This window comes from Metarhizium brunneum, chromosome 7 (genome assembly GCF_013426205.1).
Source record: "Metarhizium brunneum chromosome 7, complete sequence".
NCBI classification, from domain to species: Eukaryota; Fungi; Ascomycota; class Sordariomycetes; order Hypocreales; family Clavicipitaceae; genus Metarhizium; species Metarhizium brunneum.
In genome coordinates this window covers 2,366,022-2,384,537 of record NC_089428.1, presented here as the reverse complement: position 1 = coordinate 2,384,537, position 18,516 = coordinate 2,366,022, and the positions used below count along the sequence as shown (strand labels likewise).

The 18,516-nt window shown below is 50.5% G+C and overlaps 6 protein-coding genes across 6 annotated transcripts; 4 read left to right on the top strand and 2 right to left on the bottom strand.

Moving 5' to 3' along the window:
- Positions 1-99: 99 nt before the first annotated feature.
- ITP1_4 (Itaconate transport protein) lies at positions 100-5,099 on the top strand (the record flags this gene model as incomplete). The annotated part of the gene is made up of 9 exons (XM_066131863.1): positions 100-600; positions 680-920; positions 990-1,058; positions 1,124-1,190; positions 1,256-1,635; positions 1,761-2,254; positions 3,819-4,073; positions 4,142-4,158; positions 4,211-5,099. 9 exons carry the CDS (start codon positions 100-102, stop codon positions 5,097-5,099), a joined length of 2,913 nt encoding a protein of 970 aa, XP_065987794.1.
- Positions 5,100-7,010: 1,911 nt separating this feature from the next.
- G6M90_00g112590 (uncharacterized protein) lies at positions 7,011-8,531 on the top strand (the record flags this gene model as incomplete). Its single annotated transcript, XM_066131862.1, has 5 exons — positions 7,011-7,142; positions 7,196-7,527; positions 7,600-7,877; positions 7,957-8,028; positions 8,083-8,531. The coding sequence occupies 5 exons, from the start codon at positions 7,011-7,013 to the stop codon at positions 8,529-8,531; spliced, it is 1,263 nt and encodes a 420-aa protein (XP_065987969.1).
- A 373-nt stretch (positions 8,532-8,904) lies between these two features.
- Positions 8,905-11,322, bottom strand: G6M90_00g112580 (uncharacterized protein; the record flags this gene model as incomplete). The annotated part of the gene is made up of 6 exons (XM_014684839.2): positions 8,905-8,907; positions 9,018-9,353; positions 9,414-9,540; positions 10,814-10,940; positions 10,994-11,241; positions 11,294-11,322. The coding sequence occupies 6 exons, from the start codon at positions 11,320-11,322 to the stop codon at positions 8,905-8,907; spliced, it is 870 nt and encodes a 289-aa protein (XP_014540325.2).
- A 1,746-nt stretch (positions 11,323-13,068) lies between these two features.
- On the top strand, positions 13,069-13,674 carry G6M90_00g112570 (uncharacterized protein; the record flags this gene model as incomplete). Its single annotated transcript, XM_014684838.1, has 1 exon — positions 13,069-13,674. One exon carries the CDS (start codon positions 13,069-13,071, stop codon positions 13,672-13,674), a length of 606 nt encoding a protein of 201 aa, XP_014540324.1.
- Positions 13,675-14,973: 1,299 nt separating this feature from the next.
- G6M90_00g112560 (uncharacterized protein) lies at positions 14,974-15,469 on the bottom strand (the record flags this gene model as incomplete). Its single annotated transcript, XM_066131861.1, has 3 exons — positions 14,974-15,000; positions 15,058-15,177; positions 15,230-15,469. The coding sequence occupies 3 exons, from the start codon at positions 15,467-15,469 to the stop codon at positions 14,974-14,976; spliced, it is 387 nt and encodes a 128-aa protein (XP_065987934.1).
- A 2,032-nt stretch (positions 15,470-17,501) lies between these two features.
- G6M90_00g112550 (uncharacterized protein) lies at positions 17,502-18,506 on the top strand (the record flags this gene model as incomplete). The annotated part of the gene is made up of 1 exon (XM_014684837.1): positions 17,502-18,506. One exon carries the CDS (start codon positions 17,502-17,504, stop codon positions 18,504-18,506), a length of 1,005 nt encoding a protein of 334 aa, XP_014540323.1.
- Between the last annotated feature and the right edge of the window lie 10 nt (positions 18,507-18,516).

Here is an 18,516-nt window from a genome sequence, read left to right as displayed (position 1 = left end):
TTTCCTTTTTTTTTACTTGATTTACTCGGGTCAAGCTTGGCCATTCCCAAGCCCGTCGTTTTCTACCCGGCCCATGAATGACAACCGTGACCGAGATCCATGGACGGTCCTGAGGACGCAAATAGAGGCGGCACCCGGGCATCTAGACGGTTCACGACTCTCGAGGGATGGCGCGAGGTGCAAGGCGGGCTGTTGGTGGCCGCGGGCTCGACCGTCGCCGCCATGGTGCCGAATCCCGCCTACGACCCGGAATGGCCGCTCCCAGAGGACGCAGCGACTGATCGTACGCGGCAGTCGAGGATGTACTTCAGCGAAAAGGGCGGCGCTTGGAATCACCATGGCCAGGCGGGATTGTGGCCCAATGGACCGACGACGTATGCGACTGTGATGAAAGACGAAGGCGCCGTGCAACATGGCCAGCTGGGAGTCTTGGCAGAGGGCGAGGGCGAGGACGACTTGCTCGAGGAAGACGTCAACCCTCCGTTTCACGTCTTCTCCCGGCGGAGGAAGTGGTTCATCATTGTCACCATTGGAGTGGCCGGCCTGTTCTCCGGCCTGTCGTCCAACATATACTTGCCGTCGTTGGCCGCCATTGCCAAGGTACATGTGTATCATTGATTGTTGATGCGATTTATGCCAGTGGCATCAAGGCCTTTGCCAGCGCTGACAGAGATTCAAGGACCTGCAAGTCAGCCTCGGCGACGTCTCGCTCACCATTACCACGTATCTCGTTGTCCAGGGCGTGTCTCCCTTGTTTTGGGGTTCCCTGTCTGACACTTTGGGTCGTCGGCCCATCTACATCTACTCCTTCTCGGTGTACATTGTGTCCAACATTGTGCTTAGCCTGTCGCCCAACTTTCCCGTCCTCCTGGTCTTTCGGGGTGTGCAGGCGGCGGGAAGCGCATCAACCGTCAGCATTGGTACGTCGAGTCTTCGACATTCTCAAACCCCCCAAGTACACGTACCGAGACTGACCGGTATTCTCTCAGGAAACGGCGTCATTCAAGACATTGCCACCCCGGACGAGCGGGGGGCGTTCATCAGTTTTTACCAAGCAAGTATGCCGGCCCCCCTCGTCGACATGCCCTCAAAATGCCATGACGCTGACGTGCTTGTCGTGCAGTCCGCAATTTCAGCATTGCCGTTGGGCCCGTTATTGGCGGATTGCTGGCCAACTTTCTCGGTTTCCGGTGAGTTGACACCCCTTGATGCGAGATAACACGCACCCGCAGCCCGCTCATGCGCTCCGTGTCAGCTCCGTGTTTGTCTTTCTGCTCGTCACGTCGTCCCTTGTCCTGGCGACAATCGCCGTCTTTCTCCCGGAGACGCTGCGGACAATTGCTGGCAACGGCTCGCTGCGACTGTCGGGCATCCACCAACCACTTATTCGCCGCTTCGTCAAGGAGAAACACGCCCTCGAGGAACCCGACTTCATGGGGCCTCGCCCCAAAGTGACGCTTGCGACGTTTCTCAGACCCCTCGTGCTCCTTGGGCAGAAGGATATACTGGTCAGCCTGGTATTCGGGGGCACCGTGTACACCGTCTGGAGCATGGTTGTTGCCAGCACAACAGGGCTATTCAAGGACCTCTTTCAACTCAACGACCTGCTTCTCGGTCTGGTCTTCTTACCCAACGGTACTTTTTTCCCCCTCCGTCATTCCAACCTTGATTTTTGTCTGTCCAGCTCCTGCCGGGGTTCTGGATCGACGCCACGGCGCGGGTTCTGATACTAACACTTGACTTGACGTTGTTCCCGCTAGGTCTCGGCACCATTGTTGGCTCTGCCATTGCCGGCAAACTCATGACGAGGGAATTCGTGCGATCTGAGCGGATTTACCTGCAACGGTACCCCTCTGCGACGCCGCCTTCGAAAAACAAGAAGGATTTGCCGCCCAACTTCCCCATCGAGCACGCCCGGCTTCGCCACGCGCCGTGGATATCGGCCCTGTTCATCGTGGCCACGGCGCTCTACGGATTCACGGTGCTGCCGGCCGCGCAGCTCTCCATTGTTGCCCGGCCGGGGTGGATCGCCGTGCCCCTCGTGCTGCAGTTCCTGATTGCCGCCACGTCGAATGCCGTCTTTGCCATCAACACGACCTTGGTGGCGGACCTGTGTCCGGGCATGGGCGCGAGCGCCACGGCAATTAACAACCTGGTGCGCTGTGGGATGGGCGCCGTGGGCGTCGGGCTGGTCGATTCGATGCTGGGTGCTCTCGGGGCCGCTGCTACATTCTTGGGCTTGGGTATTCTCACGGTAGGGATAGGAGTACTTTTGTATGTAGAGTGGATTTGGGGGATGCAGTGGCGGAACGAGCGACTGAGGAAGAGTCGGACCGCCAAGATGTAAAAGGGGCTCTTTCTGGTAACGGCCTGGCAAAGAAATATAGACTGTCGGTTTTAAGCTATAGATGTTGAGTTGAATATAATAATTACGGCTGCTTTGTTAATAATCCGTAGGCGTCTACAATTTTTGCCTTGTGGCTCCATTGGTCAATTGACCGGACTCAACAATATACCATACTAACCTTGTAGAAAGTATACCAGACGTATGACGACTTTCACTTTCACTGTAAAGTCAATCCTTGCAAATTGGCTTCCGCGCTCCACCGCCTTCTCCTTTAGGGAAGATGTCCCACTTTCTTAACCCGCCGCTCCACAGATTTCTATACGGACTAAGTCCCGGCTACCTGCCACTCCCGCCCAACATTTTCACATTCCCTCCCATTATCCTCTCCTCTCTCCCTTTGACTCAACTGCAGAACTCTGATGTCCAGTGATTCGTGCGGCTGCTGTGTCAATAGTTGGAGCCACTTGCCGTGACTGACAGGGTAACGGCGGGGCGATCGACTTCAGTTTTAACCAGCACTTGGATTCATGATAACAGGTATCCACCATTCGTTATACAATCCAGTTGTTGGTGTATGTCTCCCACAAGGATACATGCTTGCAGCCCAGACCATGACTCACCAGCTGATCAGTCATCAACACGTGGAACTACACTTCATACAGCAATTAGTAGCCATCGGTGCTGCTCGTGGAAGGCGAACCGACTTATTCATGCTTGAAGAAATCTGTAGTTCGCACTGTATTCCCCTCACCCATGGAGTTAAGCAAGCTTTGTCGAAGCTGCAAACAGGCATTATGTCCTGAGCAGGCCGCGCAGGATCGAGCTACTTTATCGAGGTATTTCCAACGGCACCACGAGAGCCTGGAAGATTTTTGTAATGCAGTCTCAAGCGGATGCTTCATTTGTTCAACTATATGGAAGGTCCTCAAGTCTCGTCGGCAGCCATCCTGGATCAACGGCGCTGACACAGCCTGGAATCCTATGATTTACAATCTCTGGAGCGAGAGAGAGGACTTGATGAGCATAATTTTAAGTGTTATATACAGCGATGAGCAGCACTTCGCGGATGTAGTATTCAGATTGATCTTACAGAGCGGTCAGTATCGCGACCTCGGTGAAACGGTCGCCAAGTGTTTATATATATTAATCTAACGTGGCAGACAAACAAGATGAGCCCCGTTTCTTCTCTTCCGAGATGGAGCCCCAGACTTCTTCCCTCTCCACTCTTGATTTGGCTCTGCGATGGACGCTCAACTGCCACGAACGTCATTTGGAATGTCGGCAGCTTCGAACTAAGGAAGCCTGGCGGCCAACACGTCTAATTAATATTGGGACCAAAGGTGATACAAAATGGAAACTTGATTTACTTCCTGATAAACTCCAGCAGACGCCCGTTTATATGACTTTAAGCTATAGATGGGGCTTAAACGCTAATTTGCAGCTCCTTACGACAAACATTAACTCTTTTCAGGAAGGAAGACCCATTGACGACCTTCCCAACACGTTCCGCGACGCTATTTCGATTGCGCAAAGATTTGCCGTCAGATTTCTCTGGATTGATGCGCTCTGCATCGTTCAAGATTCTAGAGCAGATTGGGAACGTGAGGCGACTACCATGGGACGTGTCTACGCCAACGCATTATGCAACATCGCTGCCGCCTCATCAGATAGCCCAGGCGGAGGTCTTTTTCGAACTAGAGACCCGGAAGAGCTTCGACCGGGTCTTGTACGTGCTGTTGTGAACTCAAATGAGCCCCCGAAGACTTAGTATGTGTTTGACGACGCTTACGCTAGCCGACAACTCTTCTCCAGTGCGCTACTCCAACGTGGTTGGGTATTCCAAGAGCGGCTCCTCTGTCCCAGAGTTCTCTACTTCACGGAGGAGCAAGTCTTCTGGGAATGTTTCGTCGAGCAAAAGTGCGAGGCTTTTCCGTATGGAATCCCTGGTAGTGTTTCATCTAAAAAGCGCGACATGTCAAACATTATCTACTCTACACAAGGCCATAACGCGATGAGCCAGCAAGGTTGCTCTATTTCACCGCAAGGACTAAAAACGTGGAATAATCTGGTGCAAGAGTACTCGCGATGCGAGTTTACCAAGACGAGTGACAAGTTGTTTGCTCTCGCTGGATTAGCCAGTATATTCTGTGACTGGTCCAGAGATGAATACATCGCCGGACTCTGGAAATCAAATCTCGCGATACAGCTGTGCTATTCGGTGTGGGAGACTAAGCTCAAGCATCCATCAGAGTATCGTGCGCCATCGTGGAGCTGGGCTTCGCTGGACGAACACATACAGTTTCCCGGCTCACTAGAGAGGGCAACAGCGCACATATCTATACTTGCCGCCAACTCACGGCAAAGTTTGACAATTCGCGGACACCTCTCTCAAGCGACATTTGAACCAAAAGCGCAGCACTTAGATGGGAATGTCGTCCTAAACATCAACGGCCGGCACGTCAACGCATGTATTAACCCAGATACTGTGGATATTAAAACCCAAGAAGTGGAGATGCTGACTATTTTAACTCTACTGTCGTACCCAACAGCAGAGCGAGGCGCCGAGAACCCTATAGAGGTAGAATGTCTTGTCCTGGAACCGGTTCTAACTACTGCAACGGAAACCTATCGGCGGATTGGGATCTTGAACACATACATGAGAGAGGGCTTGGCATCGCTTGGTGTTTGTATCCAAAAAGATAATTCTGGAACGTTAAAGGATGTCACCCTTTCTGATGTCAATCTTATATAAGCCAAGGCCGGGAGGAAATAGTAGCGTTGCATGACGCGGCGGAAAATTAAAACGCACACTGTGGCTCTAATGCTTAATCATAAATGGTGATCTATGATTAGGTTATCATGCAAGTAGTTATACCCTAATTCTCTGTTTGCTTGGCGTGGGCTTGGCCAGGAACAATGATTGCTACATAGGTCTAAGCAGTAATGCGTGTATATCTCTAACAACGCACTCTACTCCTCGTTTTAGTTAGCTCTGACTATTCTTAAATTACCAAACACACAATGCTTTGCCTCCTTAATTAGGGAGCATATATTGTCTTGTTGTACGCCTGGCTATAGCTTAATAGGTCGCACAGCCATGTAGGACCCGCTTAACAACAGACTGCCGCTACAGGTATACTGTAATTATTTCCGTGCCACCGTCAACTATTGTTGAGTTATGAGAGCCAGATTCATAGAGCAATTAGACGCAGTAGAAAATGGAAGAAATTGATGAAATTGATAATGTCTTATGCCTTCCAATTCCACGGGGAATTCTTTCCTTTTATGCCTAGAATTCCGACCCGTCTCATCCGTCGATTTCCTTCGGATTCCCTCGATGTCCGACATATCCTTGCACAGCTGAAAACCCCCTGCGGTTGTCAAATAGCTCCTTCAGCAGGTAATTGATGTTTACGGCAAGTGAGGTAGGCCCTCTCCGTCTAAATATTTGTGGTACGGAGGTATATTGCTTTCAATAGACCATACGTTGTGCGGGTGGATCCTCGCTGCGGAGTAGACCCAGTCGGCGGTTAGCCCAGTGTCTTTGCAAATTGACCTCCAAAAGCGGCGTCGCGACCTCCAGAAATGGACATCCCTACCTCAGGAAATTGACGCCCTTTTGCCGTGAACCTGCACTTTTGTTGTAAATCTCTCATGTACGACGTTTATTAAAGGGGACTATTATTTTACTTTATAATTAAATAAAATTATAAGTATTATATAAGTATTATATAAGCGTAAAATTTAAAATAATATTAAGCTATATTAAGCTAAAAATAATAAAAAAGTAAAAAAGTAAACTATTTACGCATAGTAACACGTTAAATATACTAGCGTAACTAGTACCGCGTTACAGCCCGCTAGCCAAGGCCATCTTGCGATAGCCTCAGCTACTATTATCATGGAAGTAAACTTGACTTAACTTTACGCCCGTGACTCACGCTGATTCACGCTGAAAACCTAAAATGCCCACACACGCAGTATATCTGCGAGGTCTGCCCTCATGTACGACCAGACTTTTGTAAATTGCAAATAGGCTTTGGCAACGGGTGTCACCTGCATGCCCGTTGGATGCAAGTTTGTCCAATGACAGGGGCCGGAATTGTCATCTGCACTAAGTTTCCAGATGTTCTGCTCGGTTTCGATCACGTTTCACAATTGGACGAACCGCCACGAGCGCTCTGCACCTTGGATCTGAGCCGCGAACATCCCCGCGCTTGGTGTCTCCGGTATCCTTGAAAGACCCTTGCTGGACTGGGTATCCCTGCATGGTTGATCGCCATGAGCTCATGCATCTGTTTTACATGGTGCCGGATTGCCGAAAACACCATTATGCTTTCTTCATGATTGTACGCCTTGCACATTTGCTAGCCTCAGATGCGCAACTCCAAACAGGTGGCGGTTTTGCGCATTTTGCAGCCGTGATCCGGGCAAGTTCTAGATTACCCGTCAAGGGTGTGGCGTCCAGGTTGCCGTTCTAAAATAAGAATTCGAAGCGCAAATGGAGCGTCACGATAACGACGTCGCTTTTATTTATGAACAGCACAGGGCATGGGGCCCAAGTCTCAAAAGTACCAAACATTGAATACACTGCGTAGATCCGAACCACCCATAGCGGCCTACAGATTGTTTTCAGACAGCCTCGACCGCCGGCATCACCACCATGGCGGGCAAAGTGTTTTTTCGCAAATCAACCATTTGCAAGCTCCTCTTCATGATATCAACGCTCGTTGCCAACGCCAAAGCCGAGGATGCACTGGCAAAGTTTGGCGATGTGATCCCCGTTCTGGGGCAGGTGAGAAGAGTTCTACGGCCCCGAACATGCAAAACCCCGACTTACACGAGTAGATGGCACGAACCGACCAGGACTTTGTCGACGGGCTGGCTCTGGACCTGTTCTCCCCGAGAAACCGCACCCTGGTCGTGACCAACAATTCCTCCCCCCTGCCCGGGACCTTTGTCACCGGTACCACGGGCGAGGGCTTTGTCAACCTGTCCAAATATAGCTGGGTCGTCAAGCTCAACGAGACGGCCGAAGACCTCATCGCCAAGATTGAGCTGCCCTACGACCCGGTCGCGCTCGCCGGCCAAAGCGTCCAAGTGGCCAACACGTATGTCGGGAAGCTGGCCAAGGACAAGAAGTCGTGGGTCATATCGGAATCACAGAGAAACGTCCACATGCAAGTATTTACCTTCCATGCCGCGAAATAGTCTTGTTCAAACCGCGTGATGACTAACACATTTTGAAAAAGGACGGAGAACAAAACCCGCATCATCAAGATGACGTCGCTGGACGGGGAGTACATGCTTCTCGGCCGAAAGTCGGAAGACACTTCAAATATATTCGTGCAGTACGGCCAAGGCGCCACTAGGACGGTGAATATCACCGGGGGTGCGGAAAAGATTCAAGAAGCCGAGTTTGTCGACGGGCTGCGGTTCAGGGTTCAATCGGCGAAGTCATTTGCCCTCAATGCCGATATACCATTTGGCGTGAATGATAAGGCCATGCCAGAACATGCCGTACCACTAAGTATTTCATTCTCCCACTGTTTGCAAACTCTTCGAGTGACAAGTGTAGCACGGTTTCTAACGCCAGTACTCTCGTCTAGATTCCTTTGCTTGGGTGATAAATTCCACGGCGTCCCCCGGGGAGGGCTTGTCTGTTGACGTACATTTTCCCGGTAAGCACGCTGGCCTGTGTTCATCTATGCCGTGACTGATCATTTCTGTTACAGTCAACAGGGAGATGGTTGAGGAAAAGACCCGCGGGCAAGAGGAAGGGCACCTCAATCTGCTCGTCGCAAGGAGAGACTTGAAGGCTCCGGCAACGGCCGCCTTCGAACCTCTCAAGAAGCAGGAATACAGCAAGGCAAAGCGGCTAGTTGAGGTTAGAGGCATGACCGCCGTGGATGGACAGTACGTTCTTCTAGTGTCGAAGAAGAAGTACCTTGAAGCCTCTTGTGGCCAGGGGGGCAATGCGCAATCGTGTCCAGGCAGGAATAGTACATCGGCTTCTGCTGGTGCAGCTAGTCAGGCGAGAGAGTCTGAATTAGATGGCGCCCAGGTCACTTCACGGCCAGCAATGGTGGTATCTGTTGCGTCGCTGAGCACAGCATGGGGCATGAACTTGGTGGTGTCGTGCGTGTTCTCGATGGGGGTTTCGTTGGTAGTTTTTATGTTGTAATGGCTCTAGTATACTTATTACGCCTGCGAAATTAGCATTGCAGCGAGACATCTTTTGGATAATTCATGTTCAAAGTAAAGGTTTGTGCAAAGCTTTGGCATAGATACTTGGTTGTTCTCGTCACAAATGTCATCATCTCCACCAGTCCATGAGAACCATTGTGTGAAATTACACGACATCATGTCCGGACCTGCTACCTGTAATCGCTTGATACTCTTCCCAGATTGTTTCCTTTGACGTCGCAGCTCAGGAGGAACGCTTCTCTGTCAACGCTGATGCAAATCCTTTCTCACAATTTTTGCATCTGCAATGCAGAGGAACCACTTCGACCAGCTTTTCTGGTCCACATCCAGTACAATAACCCAGCATTGGCTTACTGAAGAATGAGCCGATAAGATCATGACAGAAACTTGGAACCTGCTTCGTTATTTCATACAACAGTCCATCCTTACTAAAATCCGAGCATCGGGCGAGTCGCTCTCTTACAGATTCAACCACTATATCTCGAAGTACTTGGCTGGGCCCGCATTGCAAAGAGTAGATGTCGACTATGGCTCGCAAGAACACGCAGTCATCCGGGTCCCGCCGGGCAGATTTCTTAAAGTTGGCCATGGATAACGATTGCAGGCCCTTAATGATGTATGTATCTGCGACATCAACCATTCTTGCATGAAATACCAGAGGCAAAACGGCATATTGCTTCTTGTCATCGGAGTCTTGAGACGAGGGCACTTGATATCGACCTGTGTACAAGTACTCTACCATTTGTCGGACAACATCGAATGAAACGTCTTTGATCTCGTACACGCCCGTTTCCTTCTCCTAGATGTGCCATGTTTGTGAGAAGAGCAAGCTTCAAAGTATTCGACTCCGCGCACTTACTTTATAAGAACCAGTACATGCGGCCCGGATAACTGGAGACTGCGGACACACTATAAGCCTGTGTGCAGGAATTCGTTGACCTTCGCATAGGAACGTGAGGTCGGAGAATTCCCCCGACTTGAGAGGTCTGCGGGAAAAAAGTTAGTTCTGAGTTGCGTTAGGCCAGCAAGGATGCACTTGCGCTGAAATCTGGCGCCTGAGTTCCCAGTGTGCGTCGTGTTGATCCATGTTCAGTATGACAAGGGTTCAATTATGAAGGCTTGGAGCAAAAGGGGCTCAATTCAATAATAATCTTGAAGTGTCTCTAAGGTCTTGAGTTGCTACGAGAAAGGAAGAGAAGGGTGACCGTCTTATATGCATAAAAGGAACGCCTGGGCCTAGGGTCCTTACCCAGGCACGTGTTCCAGCTGTGTAACCAATAAGTCCTGTATCGGCGAAGCCCCTTTGTTGGGCTTCAACCTGTTGGGCTTCAATCTGTTGGGCCTTTTCCGTGTAACATTCAGCTACGAATCCTCAAACGTCAGAGAGCTATACTCTAATCAAGAGATTCACAATTTATGCTTGAGAAGGGTTGAAACACTGCGTTCTGAAGTTTCAACAGCATTAAGCTTTGGACTCTATCACATGACGTTGCTGTCCCACTTGGACGTGGGATATCAGATGACCAAAACAAACGGGCAGTTCCTACAAACCGTTTGTTGTGGCAAACGCAACACACAAACAGGTAAATTGATTGTAAACGGTTCCCGATAATCGGCCAGAAAACTCATCTTCCGCTTGGCAAATAAGAAGCCGGCGTAGATAACTTTCCGGTAAGACGCAAGCTCGCATGAGACTGACTGAATGCGTCAATAAGACATACGCAAATGACATTGTAAGACTGTTATGAAGGACGAAGCTTGTTTGATTTAATAAGTTGGTGCAAAGCCACTTTCTGATAACAAATGTACATCTACGATGAAACAAATACCCCGACTTCCCCCGACTTTTCGTGTGTAGAAAGCCGCCACACAACAGTTTTCACCTCATTCCCTGTCACACGGTCATACGAGGGCTACGATTACGGGGCCTAGGGCAGAAGGCTCGCATCACTTCTTATATAAATAGAGCTCTTTGATCAACTAGGCCTTGAGAAAACCAAGGGCCTTTAATACTCAAGACTGTTACTATTAGATGAAATGAGTCACACTGCTCCAAGCCTTATGCTCTTGTCATATGCCCAAACCAATCTACTCATCAAGTCCACCGGAAAGTCACCCCCCTCACGGACAAGATCCCTAAAAGGCGGCTCTTCCCATAACTTAGGCACATGTTGGTTTACAATATCAACCACAGCCTCCCTCATTTTACACTTTTTATTGCTTGTAGATTGGTAAACATCTCTTATACAATCAACAAACGCCTCGGTAGCCCATAGCGCAATGGTTTTCGTCGTGAACCTCCGCAGAGCTTCGCGTTGAAGGCCATCCACTTCAAAGTAATCGGCCAGCTGATACACTCGAACTTCCTTGGAGAGCTCGTCGTCATCTAGCGCGAATCAGAATACACCATGTCCCGCGATTAGGGAGCGCACGACGTACCTAGCTCGGTGAGCTTCATACAAGGCTCTTCAGAGTACGTTCCCTTGTACATGTATTCAAAGACCCGCCAGTACGCATGCATGCTACCTTCGCTATACTCAAACTTTCTGGTCTTGCCCTCTTGCATCTCGCCTAGCAGAGCACGTTTAAAGTAGCTGCTTTGGGCTGTTAACACGAGGCTGTGCGCGGGAAGCTCGACGTCGCCCAGGTAAATTTTGACATCCGCCAGGGTATCGCTGTCAAAAGCCCTATATCAAATTAGGTGACGCGAGGACTTCATTCTCGCCAAATGGGGCTCACTCTCTGACGGCCTTTTCGATGGCCGTCATCTTTCGGTCGGCCTTTTTTTTCCCCGTCGGGTGACGTTTGGTTGACTTCGCTAGCAACTCATCCATCGGCTTGCTACGAGCAAATGCTATGATAGATCAAGGTGAATACAAAATGACATGAGGTGTTATTGCACGGAAAAGGCCCAACAGATCGTGAAGCCCAACAAAAGGGCTTCACCGACAAAATACCTATTGGTTACACAGATTGAACACGTGCCCGGGCAAGAGCCCTAGACGCGGGCGTTCCCTACATGTATAATGGTCACTGATCGCTTCCTTCCTCTCGCAAAACCAAGGTCCTTTGACACCCTTTGGGATTATCTCTGAATTTGAACCTTTTATTCCACTGTACCATTGTCATGGGTGTAGCCGTGCGACATGCAGCGTTTGCAGTGAAGCTCTGGACACAGCAGCAGGTTCACGAGGGCATGATTCGCGAAATCGACAGGAAATTAGAATTTCCAATGTAACGCATAAAACATGCATAAAAAGGGCGCGTCGACCCCCGGAACGGGCCGGCATTTGACGTAAAATGCCGAACGGATATGGCCAAGCCAAGGCCCAAAATGGATGTTTGTGGAATGAGTTGACAGGCACCTAGATTTATCATGTACATATATCATGCAGGGGTCCCCAACCCTGAACCTGACCGACCAAAACTTTTCACAGGCGAGAGGACAAGAATAAAGCGGATAAGCAGATACAATTAAACGCAAGAAGATTGCCAGACAAGAGTCGGGAGCCTAAGGCTGAGATAAGGGGTCGGCGATGTGGTGTGTGCGGTGAGACCGGCTATAATCCGCGTACTTTAACGTTAAATTAATATAAAAACATTTAATAAGAAGGATCGTGATACATATTAATTGGATCTGTATATTATAGTGGTTTTCCTGTATAACCTTTACGAGAAGGCACTATTCGGTGCGCGGCTCGTCATGTTACGTCACTCGTTATGCACCCACGTTAATTCGCTTCATGTGGCCCTTTGCATCAATACTTCCGCCTGGCCCTCGCAGCCCACTACTCCCTTACATGATTACAACTGATATGCTACATTTATGATTCATCTAATAGCCGGCCTACATGGCCACTTACATGACCAGCGAATGTAAAGCAAGCCCTAGCCTCTCATTTTGCCCGCCGCATATGAGGTGGTTTTACCAAAATTGGGCCGTCTTGGTGATAAGCACCACCTTGGTGGTGAGAGCTTTACTAGCTCAAACACCGAATATAGGCCGAGAACGATTGCAAGTAACATGGTCTTGCATATACTTTGCCAAGCTGAGAAATGATTAGAGTCGCAGCAGACCTTGCACCAAGGTATAGCCTCAATAGCCAAGATCATGTAACTCTCCTCGTTTAGGAATTCCATGCTTTTTGGTCAGGTATGGAATTGGAGAAGCATGGTGCTATGTGGATGGTAGGGTGTTCCACTCGCTATATATGTATGCATATACGTTACCCTCGTAAACCCTCGCATAACCCCCAAGCTTATTGGGCATAAAAGACTCTCTGTTTTTGCGAGGTATCGGTCCGATTCAAAGGTAGATAGCCAACCTAGTAGATGGCTGATAGATGACAGGTCTGGGCTTCTCGCAAGGTGTGCAGACCTCCGAGTATATAAGGGTTAGTAGACCTTGATATGGACTGAAAACAAAAGCTTCATCTTCATCTCTTACTTTCTAACAAGATTATAAACTTTCAAGTTCTTTCTAGGTTACCAGCTATAAATAAGCCTCTCAAACTATGGCGTGGCCCCAGGCTATACAGTTGGCCGTCCTCGGACTGCTACACTCTGTACACGCTCGCCCTGCTGGTTTTGCACCAGGCCTCTTCCCGTATATTTTCGAGGGGCAATGCTACAACATCTCGGCCGGTGATGAGGCCAGCTCGCCTACAACTATTGGCTTTTACACCTCTGGCACCCGTATCAAGATCAACGACGCCGAGTATGACACACCGCGTGTGCTTGGAGACTACTCGTGCAAATTCTCGGAGCTCTCGGTGGATGGCTACGCGACACACATCGAGCGCAGCATCGCGCTTTACATTACGACAGAGGCCGGTGAAGGGGTCCGGCCCAGCCTGCCTCTGCGAAAAGCACAGCCGCTGGTTCTGCAAGCAGGAACGGGTGGTGATGCTACATTTGGGTGCGCCGGGGGGCAAGAGGCATTCCGTGGCAGCTCGGCAGACGCCTGGGGCCAGGTGAGAAACAAATGGCTCTATGTAATCGACGGAGAGCTCTTGAATACGGAAAAGGACAAATGCTGCCGCAAGGGGTCAAATCCTTTTACGAATGCTGGTAGTGGTAGGGGCTACAAGTCTGGACCGGTTTGTGACCCTCAACATTAGCTGTCGGGTTACGAGCTAGACGCAGACTGTAGTACCATCGACTGGTCTGGTGTTGAACATGAATGTAGTGGGCGGTGGGAGCACCGCAAAACCCTTGGTTGTTTTGGGTTTGGGTTTGGGGTCATATTGGTGAAAGGAAAACAGATATCTACTAAATTAAGACCTCGCCTTGTGTGAAGCCTCCACTTTTGGCAGAGTTGTTAAAACACACATCAATTGATGTCAACATTGAATCCTTTTTACTCAATTAGTGTCTACCGTTGCAGGGCCCGTTCCCGCTTCCAAGTCAATCACCACCGTACAGCCAGTTGACCCTTGTTTAAATCACTCTCGTAACGGGCCGTTCCCATCAGATAAATGTCAACGGTCCAGATGTCCCGGCACGCATGGCGCTGTTGGCATCCACCACGACTACTACGCATGGCTCGAGAAAGCAAGTGGAAGTAATTGACGCTTGGAGGCGCCTCGGATCGTGTGTAGTCGCGGAACAAAAACTATGGACCAAGGATAATTTGTACAGAGAGCTCAGCGAACAATATGCGTCTCAGAAAAATGACACCGATGGCTCTGGCGGTCGAAATGAAGTCATGGCGACTGGCATGTTGAGAATCATAAACATTGAACATAGCCAAACCACTCTCAGCGCATAGCAACATGTTACGAGATGGAAAACTGAAAAGTCTTCCTCATCAAGTGCTTTCCCATTGCTGGCATGACAATGGAGCCGTATGTTTGCGAGTTTGGCTCAACCAGCCCAACAAATCCCTTCTGCCATGACATGGGCCCCAATGTTGACCAAGCTTCTTGATGAAGTACTCGTTGCCATTCTTCTCCCTTTTACAAACACTTTTTGCAGTTCGTGTATACACCAGGAAATGCTAACACTTGCCGTCGTCCGAATTTGCCTTTCAAACTTGTTCGATCGTGATGGCCGCCTGCCACGGCAAACAGCAGCTCTGGAGTGCAGAAGCTTAGGCCTGGAAGCGAACAGCCGTGGCCTCTTGTGTTTGCTATGGTGGCTTTCGTTGTTTAGCATCTCGAGCAGTAACCGTTCTGCGTGCACTTTTCACACCACCGTGGAAATACAACGCAACAACGACTATTGTCATGTCACATGGCACCATTACACGGGGCAGTCTGAAAGTGAAGCGCTCTGGATCCTGAAAATTATTTGAATTATACAGAATTGAAACTTTGGCGACGAAGAGTAATTTGGGTCCTGGAGTTGTTGTGTTTTGCATAATCTCTGCAAGCCAAGTTTCGGGTGGCTGACGACGGTGGAATACATTGTTGCATCCATCAGTTTGGAGTGGAATAGTGAATGGCCTCATGTTTTATTAGCACCAGACGCTTTCAGACGTACGCGTCAACACGTAAACTTACATTCCCTTGCACTATGCCATACAAATGGTCTCGTGTTTGTAAAGCTTCTTTCGTACTCTCTAGAGTCTTGTTCGCATTCTCCCCCAGAGATTGAATGCGACTCATAATGTTGCCATTGAGCTTTTCTCCGATTAGTACGAGGGCCTTTTCACTCCTGCATGTGTCCACTTACTGCTGGTTTGCAGCCTGCAGATTCCAATATGATGCCGAGTTCTTCTGTAGCGCTAGCAACAGAGTACTGCATCCTTTCTATATCCCTCAGTGCAAAACGCATGTCGGACAAAAGTTGGTTTATGCTGTTGTAGGACGGATTCACTGCACGATCTTTTCGTTCGGCTAATCGAGTGTCTGCTCCCAAACCAAGAGTAGCTAGACCCAGGGCCACGGGCAGAATGGTGACGGGAGACTTCATGTTCGGGATTCGAGACAGGCTACTAGGTAAAGGAAGGAAGAAATGTATGCTTAAAGAGGATTCGCCTTGGCTTGAAATGTTTGTCGAGGCTACCCTTTTCAATTTATATTTGTCTTGTAGGAACCAAGACTAGGTGGCATTGGGTTTGGGTAGGTACATCGGATGCCACGGAGATGAGAAATACTTATAGGCAGGGATTTTGAGCTAATTGGAAGCCTAGTTCGTAAAGGCACCTTGTACGCATCTCGATTACGGAAATAAAAATCTTACCGAGCGCTTTTGTCATGCCGTATAGAGTCTGGTCTGGTTGCATTGTACGAATCATCTTACTAGTGGGCCTAGTGGCCTGATGAATGGGCAGAACGAGCCCAGATATGCCAATAGTCAATTTCAACTGCAAGCAGCGCCTTGGCTTGTGTAAACTTGGGAGTTAGCCGTCGTGGCAAGCTTCATATGGCTTTTCGGCCCCAGCTGCGAAATAAAAAAGTTCCAATCCGTGTATCCAACAGCCAAGTAACTTGACTTGGTTAGCCGTGATTGCTCGATACTTGTCAATCATGCAAAGCAAAGACTTGTCGTCGACCAGGGAAAGCAACCTGCTTCCATTACTCGATGTCAGCTTTAGTCGACGAAATTGCCATCACGCATTGGTTCGAATTTCCGGCTCGCTCCGATTGGCCGTGAGACCCCAGTGCCCCTTGAGAGCTGTCAAATGTCCCCGGTTCCTCGGCATTAACTCGAGATGTCATCTTACTACATATGTAGCTTGAGACTGGCGCCGGCCTGGAAGCCACGTCGACGGATTGATATTTGGTCCGTACGGAATCACCTACAACTCCCTCCGAATCACTCGCTCCTCCGTGCAGCACGACCAGCTCCGTGTCGACTTGGGCCAAGCCCCCTGATGACGAAGCATCTACACTACACGACCGGTTGCTGAAGTAAGACGGCTACCAAGGAGCTCTCAATGTGTTTTCCCTATCAAGTGGGACAGCATTCGCTAAGCCATATGTTGGCACCTGGGTCTACTTGGTTGATGGGCACGCTGTGCATAGTAGGGTTCTCTTGAAGTTCCGGCCAGTCTGTTGTGCTCAATGATACTCTCCGTCTAGCGTGACTATTATATTCTCAGTTATTTCCATTGACAGAAGAAAGTCTGAGGGCTTCATGTTCTGGGCTTTTTATTGCCTGTCTAAATATATATATTGTTTTTTTTTACCAGGGTCCCATTCAGACCGCGAAAATTCCCGGAAAAGGCCGAGATGCCAAAATAATTAAAAACTTGCCGGTTTTATTTAAACTACTTTATCACGAAAAAAACGCTGTCTATTATATTTCAATTAGCCTGCAAACTTCTCTTACGTCATCACCCTAACCATATAATAGGTATCTAGAGGGGGGGGAGGAAAGGCACCGACAAACATGGACGATACAGAGTACTTAATATCCCTATTGTTATTTTACAGCCGTCTTGTACCTCCAAAGGTTCGTCCAATTTTCTACAGATTTCGTGCATCAGGCTCTGAACCGGCCACGGCCGCGTCAGCATCCGAGCTTCACAGCTTAGGCCTCGAGAGACGGGGGAAATGTCTCTTCCCGGGCTTGTTGAAAGAAACGGCAAGCATGTTGCACGAGTTGAACACTGCAAAGCGGATGGACGCTTAGCTCAGCATGTCAACTGGTAGCTTTGAACAAAGAAGTAAAAGCACCAGTTGATCCCATATCCTACACATCATAGCCTTTCAGTGCCTGCAAGTTTGTCCGGTCTCGGTGGATGGTTGGGCATCGCTGCATGGCCCCAGGCGCAGGCCATTGATTGCAAACGCAAATTGGACCTAGTGTGCGGGTTCCCTCCGCCGAGGCGGAGATGCACCGGCAGCCATCCCGACACATCGGCTTCGATCCCGGTCCACGACCCGCACAACTTTCTCACAGGAACAGCATCAACGACCAAACCACAGAAATTCCCAAACTTCTTTGCAAACCACGCCTACATCTAATAGCCAACCGGCAGACAGACATAATCGCCAGCATGGCCGTCAATCAAGTGCCATCGACGACGACGCCGCCCGCCGTGCCCCCCGCCGGCGTCTGGTGTCCAGCCGTCACCTGCTTCACCGACGACGACGAGCTCGACCTCGCCGCGCAGTCCAAGTACTTTGCGCACCTATCCCGCTCCGGGCTAGCGGGTCTCGTCGTCATGGGCACAAACTCAGAAGCCATGCTGCTCACGCGCGAAGAGCGCTCGCAGCTCATCGCCACCGCGCGGCAGGCCGTCGGCCCCGGGTTCCCCCTCATGGCCGGCGTCGGCGCCCACTCGACCAAGCAGACGCTCCAGCTCGCCGAGGACGCGGCCGCCGCCGGCGCCGACTACCTGCTGGTGCTGCCGCCCGCGTACTTTGGCAAGGCGACCACCATGGCCACGGTGCGGCGCTTCTTCGCCCGCGTCGCCGCCGAGGCCGCGCTCCCCGTCGTCATCTACAACTTCCCCGGCGTGTGCAACGGCGTCGACATGGACTCGGACACCATGACGGCCATTGTGCGCGACAGCGCCCGCGCCAACGGGGGCCGCTCGCGCGTCGTCGGCGTCAAGCTGACCTGCGGCTCCGTCGGGAAAATCACCCGCCTGGCCGCGCAGCACCGGCCCGAGGACTTTGCCGTGTTCGGCGGCCAGTCTGACTTTTTGATCGGGGGGCTGGCCGCCGGGAGCGCGGGGTGCATCGCCGCCTTTGCCAACGTTTGCCCGCGGCTGACGGCCGAGATATACAGCCTCTACGTTGGGGGGGAGCGCCAGAGGGCCATGGAGCTGCAGCGCCTGGCGGCTCTGGCTGAGAGCCCGTGCAAGAGCGGCATCGCCGCGACCAAGTTTGCCGCTACGTTGTTCTCGGCCCGGCTGGCTGGCATTGAGGACCCCGAGGCCAAGTTCCGCCCTAGGCATCCCTACGAGGAACCGAGTGAGGCGGCAAAGGACGCTGTTAGGGAGGCTTTGAAGGAGGCGGGGGAGATGGAGCACAGGCTGCAGAAATCGTCTGTCTGAATACCAGACG